At 45.8% G+C, this 10263-nt stretch overlaps 1 protein-coding gene across 1 annotated transcript in view; it reads left to right on the forward strand.

Annotated features, from left to right (window-relative positions):
* ALG6 (ALG6 alpha-1,3-glucosyltransferase) overlaps window positions 1-9959 on the forward strand; it is a 32208-nt gene extending 22249 nt beyond the window's left edge. Inside the window, exons 7-14 of the mRNA XM_083157676.1 lie at window positions 378-563; window positions 1429-1564; window positions 3328-3413; window positions 3723-3807; window positions 5228-5298; window positions 7767-7835; window positions 7909-8107; window positions 9688-9959. Of these exons, the coding sequence (XP_083013802.1) occupies window positions 378-563; window positions 1429-1564; window positions 3328-3413; window positions 3723-3807; window positions 5228-5298; window positions 7767-7835; window positions 7909-8107; window positions 9688-9885 (1030 nt within the window). The 3' untranslated portion in view covers window positions 9886-9959. The remainder of the gene's footprint in view (window positions 1-377; window positions 564-1428; window positions 1565-3327; window positions 3414-3722; window positions 3808-5227; window positions 5299-7766; window positions 7836-7908; window positions 8108-9687) is intronic.
* Window positions 9960-10263: the final 304 nt, after the last annotated feature.

The raw sequence follows: 10263 nt of genomic DNA on the forward strand, positions 1-10263 counted from the left end.
CAAATCCTAAACACGAAATGTGAAATGTTGTTTTTAAAATGATATATTATGGAATTGTTTGAGAGGACATTATAGAGTAGCCTATACCTCTACAGCTTGTACCTCTCACATTATGGAACTCCAAGTCACAGAATGACCTGCTCATCTCTGCTGAGGCTTCCAGTCGTCAGTATACAGAGATCTGCATTGCTCGGCCTGTATCTGGAGTGAGGCTCTGTAGCCCATGTAGCCGTTGTGTGTTGTACTTGTATGTTTCTGATACAATCCCCGCATTCATCATGACAGAGAAATCTCTGTGATAACCCTGGCGGGTATTTGTCTTTCCCAACAACAAGAATTTGTAGCACAGAACGGTATTACACTTAACAGAGACACACATACAATTCTGTGAGCCTCGGCTTCGCCCTGTGGGGAATCGTTGCGCTCTCGCGTGGCTGGGATGCCTTGGGGTCACTGGCGTTTTGCTTTGCACTTAATTACAAACAAATGGAACTTTATCACTCGCTTCCATTCTTCTGCTATCTCCTGGGAAAGTGCATCAAGAAGGGAATCACTGGCTGGGGGTAAGTGACCTTAGAATTTAGGAATACCATGGTCGTAGTATCCGCATTGGCATTCATGTATCTAAATATGTTTATCATTAAACGATTTACTTGTGTCCCCCGATAACCCACTCTTCCCAGAGTTATGTCATAATAAGTTTTCTTAGTGCAAGTAACCCAAACCAACCAATCACGTTGACTAGCTTGGACTCCTGCAAATGGTGGCGGCGGCAGCCATTTTGTACTTGCATACGTTCAGTCTAGAACCGATTGATTCATGAAGGTTAGGGCGGGAATCATGGGTGACCAATCCCTGAAACACCGGTATAGTAGCAACAAACGATCGGCGAGTCTGTGGTAAAAATTTGGACCAGTCGTACAGAGGTGCCGGTGTCTGGTGATACAGTCTTGTGCTTCTCTTCATATTGTATTTATAGAGTCACATTACATGGACTATGAATAGAACTGGGGCAGCAATAATCCATTTATTCTGCTGTACCGTGTGGTTGGGGTTGAGCTTGGGAATCCTTAGGGCCAAGTACTATAAACGGGAACAATTTTATGCTAAATGTGCAATGAGGTCAATATTGTTGTGCAACAGTTTTTACATTTTGGTGGACACGGTTCCACCGGGCCGTGGAGTTCTATGGGAATATTTATTCATGTGGACTAAAGAGAAAGTTGTGTGAAATCATGCTATAATGGCCTATTTTGTATCTCCAAAACCACTTCTTACTCCAATTTCTCTCCTCTTCTTAAATACTCCCTAGACGGTGCGGCCTGCAACCCGTCAGTTTAACCCCGACACCGTGTCACGAGTTGTCACTGGCATTCTCCGAAACGTCCCTGGGACTTCTCTCAGACAGTCCGTGTTCTGTTTCCACAGGTTCCTTCTCCTACTGAAGATCGCCGTGACTGTAATTGCCGCCTTCGCCCTTTGCTGGATCCCGTTCTTGACAGACGCTGAACAAATCTTTCAAGTCCTCAGAAGACTTTTCCCTGTGGGACGCGGTCTCTTTGAGGTCCGTGAAGGGTCCTCTGTTATTCTTCACATGCACTAGAATCACTTGCCAGTGACCTTTTAGGGATTTTGTCTTGAGCTTTAGAAGAACTCACACACACACACACCGGGGCTAGTAACCGGAGCCGGCTTGTCAGACCACTCTCCCTTGCCAGCCTTCGGTTTCGGCGTGTGCCAAGAGGCTATGCGTATTGTATTATTAAAACCGTGCTTTGCTCAGCCCTTTCTCCCCTGTAATAGATTCCATAGTAAGTCCGCGTGCCAGAGCAGCCTCATAAACGCATCACACATTATACACTCTCTTTTCTTAGCCCTGTAATGTCCTATGCTAATTGTTTGCCTTTTAAAGCCATCGTTATTTTTTATAGAAATCATTCTGCTGCTTTAATGCTGCAATTATTTTCTGGAAGAATTGATTTGCAATTTCAGTTTTTTTCCCCCTTACTCGGTATTGGCTGCAAATCAGCTATTCTCCTGTTGGGTTGTAAAGGAAGATCTGGGTCGGAGCGGAGAGGAAGATTTAATCCGGGGTGTAGAGAGATTTAAATATACTTGTGGGTCCCAGCCCACAATCTGCACATTCTGGTTGTCCGCACACCGTATGGCGGGAGACGGCCAAAGTGTCCCTCGAGAGGTGGAACGTAATGCGTTTTCATCTAATTAATCACAGGCGCATCGTGACACTTTTTTTTTTTTTTTTTTTTTTACACCGATTCAGACGGTCGCACGCATATCCCCGCGACTTCTCCGTGTAATCTAGCAATGTCATTTTGTCGCCCCGTTATTTTATTTAGGCGAATATGACACATATTTAAACAGCGACGCGCGGCTGAGTGTCCCCGGAGATGGCGCACAGAGAAGGGTTATTTGGCGCTACTGACGTAACTGTCAGAGAGGACACCGCGAGAGACCGCAGACAATCAATGCTAATGGGTGCCGAATAATCCATGCATGTTATGCTGAAATTAATCAAATAATCTGATATGATAATGACATTAGTATAATAATATTTCTCTGCGTGTGTTTCGATTTGAGTCTGTAAATGGAACCGTTCCTTTGCCGCATACATGTCTCATGCTTGCAGAACATGGCAGCAGGGCACAGTCCCCGCGTTACTGCACACAGCTGTGACTTCAGCAGCTGTCCGACGGATGGGTTTCACGGACATGATTGCTGTGGTTACGAATCTAATTTTGAAAGCGATCCTAGCACAACTGTTAGCGTCTTTAGCGTTCTTGATTTATTACTTGTTAACCCACTGTCCGCCGAGGGAGCGGGGAGAAGACCAGCGGGGATACCGCTTATGCAATACACAGGCCTTATCTTTTATTATGTAGGTGGAATAATGTAAATGATCTAGTTGGTACCGTCCCAGATTCAAGCTTGTCACAAATCAATGTTGCTCCTGTGCAGTGTTCCTGATATCTACGTCAGTTTGGGAGGGGGCAGACCATTGTGCGGTCAGAACAAAGGTCCACGAAAATACACCGTTTTCAATAACTAACATATAGGGATGGCATTGAGGCACAAGGCACTGATTGTGAACAATTTGATACCCTAAGCCAGGCATGTCCAAACTATGGCCCTCCAGCTGTTATGAAACTACAAGTCCCATCATGCCTTGCCACTGTTTTGCTATTAGGGAATACTAAAAATATGGCAAGGCATGCTGGGATGTGTAGTTTCACAACTGTTGGAGGGCCACAGTTTGGACATGCCTGATCTATGCTCTGTGTGATACTCACTGTTGCTGTTTTCTTGCAGGATAAAGTCGCTAACATTTGGTGCAGCCTGAGCGCCCTTTTCAAGATAAAAAGTATTCTATCGGCCAAGATTCAACTACAACTCAGGTAAACTGTTTAGTGCGTGGGTTCTCAGACAGAGTGCCTTGAGATGGGCGTGTTTAATAGTGCCAATACAATGTTCAGTGTTGGCATCTTGGCTGCGATGCGGCCAGCACAGCATGTCATGTTGCAGGGTGTCGCAACGCAGCAAAGATGAGACTCTCTACATCTGTCCATTTAAAGCATTAACGGTAATTTTCAAAATTCTCCCACTAACGTTTAAATTGTATGAAGCCGCCAAAGTGCAATATCGGAGTACAGAAATCCAATGACTGGACCTGATTTAATAATACGGATTTATTTTGCCGCTCCTAGCATTGCCTGTACGCTGCTCGGAGTTCTACCATCCTGCGCCAGACTAACGGCTCAGCCTACATTCAGAGGGTTTAAGCTCGCCTTGGTGAGTGCCAATATGTGTGTGACCATTGTGTGTTATTTGTGTCAGTGTGGGTACGTGATTAAGGGTTGTCGCATCCCTCATCTTCTTGTGGCCCTCACACCGCAGAACCATGTAGGCCTCGTATCCAGGATACCCCTATAATCACCTGATAATAGTCTGCGCTGCTTCAGTGATGTCCGGGCTGAAGGACCCAAAGAACCAATGAGGCGCTTCGTGCAGGGGATGTTCCACCTATTGATGTGAATGAATAGAACATTTGGAGCGTTCACAGTTTGCAAACAGCGCATGGTTGTATTACAGGCAGGTTTGGCAGTGTAGAATCTCAGGACGGCATATAGCGTTACAGTCCGGTATACACCAAGGGTAGGTAGTGCGTCGCTCTGCAGATGTTGAGGCGCATTAGTTGTGTGCCTGTATTTCTGTAGTGTCCGGAGAGCGGCGGTTTGGAGAGTAGAGAGGAATTCTCTATACTGTCACAGAGAGGAATCTAGTATGAGGAAGACTAATAATATGGGACCCCTTTGGGATTTAGGGGGTTATTCTGGTTAAATCGCTCGGATGCAAACTTGCATCCTTGCGAGTGACCAGATCCCGCCTTTGCTAATGGCGGTACGCGGGCCCACCATTCGCAAGGGGCACAAGTTCGCTCTGGCTGTAAATGGATGTTTTTGTAAAACATCCATTGGCATCCTGCGGGGGAACACCCACATCTTTGTGGAAGGTGCGCGCGTATGGAAGGTTGCTCTGATGCGTGTACGCTCGCGGGGAAGTGGGCGGGCAGCTGAAATCCTGTGATGTCAGCTGACCGCCCCCCGCATGTCCGTCACAGCCTCAATAGCATGAAAACTTGGTGTTCCCATATGCTGGTGGATCAGCACCCGACGACCCCTCCGCCCGCAAAGATGGGTACGTGCACACAGCACGTGCACAGAAATGCACAAAGCGCAACCATCGGTCGAACACACGAGCCCATGCGACCGGGCCTGAAGAAGGTTCTTAGTTACTTACAAAAGCTGCCTCTGCTCGTCCAATCTCCAAATTTTATGGTGATTTTAATAGCAAATCGCTGCGTGTTTGTCTATTCCAATCATTGCACCTTTATGTTTAGGGGCTGGGCACAGAAGCTGCTGCTTTTGGAAGCTTAGTAAATAAACCCAGTATACGGTGCGCGGGTCAGGTCTGGCAATGGGTGTATTCCATGCACTGTTTCAGGCTCATTTTACTTCTGTAGGTACAAAATTCGCACAGAACCTCAGCAGCCAATAGGCAGAGAGCATTTATTTCATCTTGCACAAGTTGTGCCAGGAACGCAAGCGTATGATTGGTGGTTCCGGTTTGAGCACGTTTTGCACCGAGCACAATGCTCCCGTATGATCCCCTTGTGTCTGTGACTAACCGCGTGCTTTGTGTTTCCCTCAAGGTAAACTCTGCTTTGTCCTTCTTCTTGTTTTCCTATCAAGTTCATGAGAAATCCATCCTCCTGGTCTCCTTGTAAGTAGTTTCTCTCGACGCGAATGTGTCCGCATTGGGCTTATTTGTTACCTGATTGGTGGTTTAGGGCATAATTCAAACTGGTTTGCTAATCAATTGATTATCGAACAACGCATTGCGCGTGTGCAAGGTGAAATGGCAACAAAAATTGTATGGATCCTAAACGTGAAGGAACGTCAGACTGACTGACAGGAAGCCGGCGTCTGGAAAAATGCCGGCGTGCCCAGGCGTTATTGCTGAGGGTCTGTGACATCAGCGATGGTTACGTCCAGCCAGTCTCAGTCGCAGATTAGCGGAAGCCTCGGATTCACTTAAATTTGCACTGGCGACAAAAACTGGTTCGTGAATTGCGTATGGCTTTCCGAGTGGATAGCGATTAGCGAAGTTTGGGAAACGATCCGGTTTCAGGTGTTTCAGCAATGGCATTTAAAGGCAGCCGTTATGCGTGCATCATTAGAATGCAGTGTATTCATTTGATGGGAAGCAGTGCCTCGTGCCTCAGTGAGGTCTGAGTGTTTCCCACTGACATTACACTGCAGAGGTTTCTTATTCAAATCAGGAGAGAGGAGTAATTGTGCTTTCCTTGCAGCCTACTGCTGAGTTTCATTGAGTGGTTATCATTGAGATGTGAACTGCCTAATCTCCAGTAATTCCCCAGTAATTGTCTGTAACTGGCCTCAGATTGCCTTGTTTACACAACACTTCATGAGGCAGATTACCACAAAGGAGTTTGTCACACCAGCTACTGACACACACATTACACAGAGAGAAGGAAGTGACACCTACGGCTCTATTCTGCCGAGGAAATTGGGGCCAGGCTTCTTAAAAGGGAATTAGCTGCTGTGATGTTTTGTTTTTTTGTTGTTCAGCTTTTGTGGAACTACAAGTGCCAACATGTCGACACTTGTAGCTCCCACATCACCCGGGGATGTGAGCGATTCCACTCCGTACAAAGTGTTCCTCTCCACATTGTCCGCTGCCATCACCTGTGATTAATTTGTTAGTTAATTAATCAATGTGAAAGGTCCTTTTTAAACCTGAATTAATTAGCGTCCGTGATACAGCAAAAACAAATGAAGTCGTGTGTGCAAAGCTCCTTGTAGCAGGGGGAAGGGGTGATGTTGGAGGGTTAATAGCCAGCCACAGGTGGGCTGTGAACCTGTTACTGAGGTGTAAACCTGTTACGGGTGGAGTATACTGGATATTAGAGTTTCTGTTACATAGACACACAGCATTTTATGAGCAGATAAGAACCCCTTTACACACTTGCACACTACGGTTATTTTCTCATGAGACCATTACCCTACCAGTATAGCTGTTGATTGTGGGAGGAAACCGGAATACCCGGAGGAAACCCACGCAAGCACGGGGAAAATGTATAAACTCCAACATTGGTGGGAATCAAACCCATGACCTCAGCGCTGTGAGGCAGTAACGCTAACCACTACAACAACTGTGCTCTTTTCAGGATGCTTGTTGTCATTAAAACGATAACCAATGTCGTCACAGCCATCAAGATTCATTACAATACGAATTATCATTTTTCTTCTTTATAATGTGTTGATTCTTGTACTATAAACATATAGCAAAGGCCCCCATACATTAGTCCGATTTGTCTTAAGGGCAAGTCGGACAGGATTTCCCTTGATCTCCCAGAGAGGGCCAACTTGGCACTTGATGTGCCATTTCATACGATTTATCGTATGTAAAAGGTCTCCCGGGGAGCTGCAGAGGGAGTTCAAGGGAAGTCGGATGCGATACATCGCCGCGGGTGCTAAAAAGTTGACAGCAGCACATAAGATTTATGTTTACGTGCAGCATGTCTGACCTCCGACCCGATGCTCACATGACCGCGCATCGGGTTGGAGCTGATGTCAAACACATGTGATTTGGCTTGATTTCTCGCCCTAATTTGTTGGAATTGGGTGAAATCGCGCCAATTCGCACTACAGTATGGGGCAGCCTTTAAACTGAAATTCTAAGGATCCAGCAAAATCCAAAATATAATAATGTTTTTTTCTTAAACATTCAAAACCAGACGTAGTAACAAGTTCCAGGTCCTGTCCTAAAGGATTATACACCCCCCCTCTCCCTGTTTGTGAAAGCCAATTAGGGTTTGTTAGAAATACTTTTAAAGGTTTGAGGGGGAACCTGTCATTGCTGCAGAGAGAGATGTATGATTGGTTGTGAGCTTGACCCATCCATTACAGAAATATCGCCTGTGCCGATCACTGTACCCGAGTCAGCCGACGCAGCTCTCTTGCCTGTGTCGGCATAGATGCCACCCAGAAACGCCCATGTAGCATCAGAGAAAACCAGAGATACAACTTTGACCCATTTGTAGTAGCTGCACAAAGATGTGTTCTATATCCTGCGGCAGAATCCGGCTCCTGTGCGCTGATTAATAGGGACCATGACAGATATGACTGGAAAGTGACTAACGATTGTATCTGTGCTACTATTTACAGGCCGGTGTGTCTACTGATCAATGACCTCCCGATGATGGCGACATGGTTTCTGCTGACATCCACATTCAGGTACGTTTTATAGGTGTAGCATAAATAAAATATATTGACGATCTTACCGGGTACTAATTACAATGTCTCCCAGCATGCTGCCGCTCCTGCAGAAGGACGGCTTGATATTGGCGTACATTGTTACTACGCTGGCGTTCCTGTTGGTGACCACGGCTCTCCTGTCTTTCCACGAGAACACCTCTGAAGATTCCCTGAAGCTGAGGGCCTTCTGTCTCTCTGTAAGGAGATACGTGTCCTGGTTTAGTATCCCGGACTCTCTGGTCAAATTTATGGTAAGAATTCCTAGATCAGCCTCATTGCATATTGTTCCGGCATCCTGTAGCATTAGGGGGGTTTGTGGTGACAAGGGATAAAGCAAGTAGGGTCGTATACAATGTGCTTCTTGTTCGGACATAAAGTGTCTTCAGCAATCGTCAGTTTAAGGCTCCCGGCAACGCTCTGTAATGTACTGAAAGGAAATGTTTCACAACGCTTTGCAAATTAGTAATTTTGCAAATCTGCCCTTGCCACCTTTCTGGTTACCCGATTGTGGGTGCTGATGTGGCGGCGAGGGGGATCACTCTGCTATAACTGTACCTGACAAAGATGGCTATAATTGTAAGGGAGCACTGGTGTAAAATTATAAAAAAATTAAAAGATTGAAGAACTGCAGAAGAGAATATTACAGAATGACATGGAAATTACAGAAGTAACTGGATCTGAATAAAAAACCGTGTGTGTGTGGATAGAGTGAAGATCGATTATCCTTTAAATGGTCATTACATCAAAACAAATCAAGTTTGATGTGAATGTACCTATGTGCTGCTGAGGACCCTGCTCCCCCCACTATATAACTCTCAGTCTGTGGCTTCCTGCTGCCTCCATTCCCCTCCTCACTTCATGTCACTGCTCCTGTCACATGCAGCCATGTCCTTACTGACACATCACTCATCTCCTGATATACTCTGTGCTGCTGGGGACCCTGCTCCTCCCACTATATATCTCTGTCTGTGGCTTCCTGCTGCCTCCATTCCCCTCCTCACATCATGTCACTGCCCCTGTCACATGCAGCCCTGTCCTCACTGACACATCGCTCATCTCCTGATATACTCTGTGCTGCTGGGGACCCTGCTCCTCCCACTATATAACTCCCAGTCTGTGGCTCCCTGCTGCCTCCATTCCCCTCCTCACATCATGTCACTGCCCCTGTCACATGCAGCCCTGTCCTCACTGACACATCACTCTTCCTGATACACTCTGTGCTGCTGGGGACCCTGCTCCTCCCACTATATATCTCTGTCTGTGGCTTCCTGCTGCCTCTGTTCCCTCAACTCACATTTCACTTTACTTTAATAGATAAACAACATGACAGCCCTCAGTTATTAATTACAAATCTGCAGCTAGATAGGGTGTTCTGCAACTCTGGCCTGCATGGTTTCCGTCTCAGACACCATTCTGTACCCTTAGTGAACTGCTGTAGTTGCTTTTCTCTCTATGTAATGTGTATACTGCACATGTATAGCCTGTTGCATTATTAGATATCATTTGCTCTACATTTCGCTTGTCCTGTAAAACCTCCCAGCGGTGCCTAAGATCCCAGTGATCTTGGAAGAGAAGATGCTTCGGTAAATCATCTTGGCCCCCGAAATGCTTCTTGGATGATGTGTGAAATGCCTGGAGGTCATTGGAGAACGCACATGAGACGGCTAAATCTGCCTCTTGAGTGCTATATATTTAAATCAAAAGTATGTGTGATGTGTAAATGCTTTGGGTTTAACCCTTTCACGCCAGCTGGTTTCGTCGCTGCAAAGTAATTAGCTGAGTGAGGTTCGGCCTCTAGAATCTAATCTATTCCTGGTCCATCTTTCCACAGTTCTTCATGTCCATGTTGGTGATGGGCGCCTTGACCATCGGGAGCTGCATCTTGCGCCCGCCCCCCAAGCTTCCCGACCTGTTTCCGGTGCTGATCTCCAGCATCTCCTGCGCCCACTTCCTCCTATTTTTTGCCTACTTTAACGTTGTTCATCTCTGGGACGGCGAAAAAGGACGAAGCAAGAAGAAAGTATCTTGAGTTGACGTCGTACATATTTTGTCTGTATATACAGTATTTTATGGGGACCAATAAATCTATTTTGTAATAAAGGATGGCGGTTTCAAGTGGAAATGTTTTTCTTAAGTGTACAGAATGGATATTGTAAAAAAAAAAATTAAATTAAAAAAGTAAAAAAATTAAATTGTAAATTTTTTTTTTCTTTTCAATAAATGTCTTTAAAAAATAATTTCTTCTCTCATGCTATTCTACGGAAGCCAAAGGCGATCTGATTCTCCGTGGCGGAAGCAGTGTTTTACGTAGTTATACTTTCACTCGTCGTAGGTGTCCGCATGAACCTGCATCTTCAGAGACGGCTATGAAGCCCTTTCTGAAACATTCTGTCAGAGCACTGTGAAA

The sequence above is a fragment of the Crinia signifera genome, chromosome 8 (genome assembly GCF_055691185.1).
Source record: "Crinia signifera chromosome 8, ASM5569118v1, whole genome shotgun sequence".
NCBI lineage: Eukaryota > Metazoa > Chordata > Amphibia > Anura > Myobatrachidae > Crinia > Crinia signifera.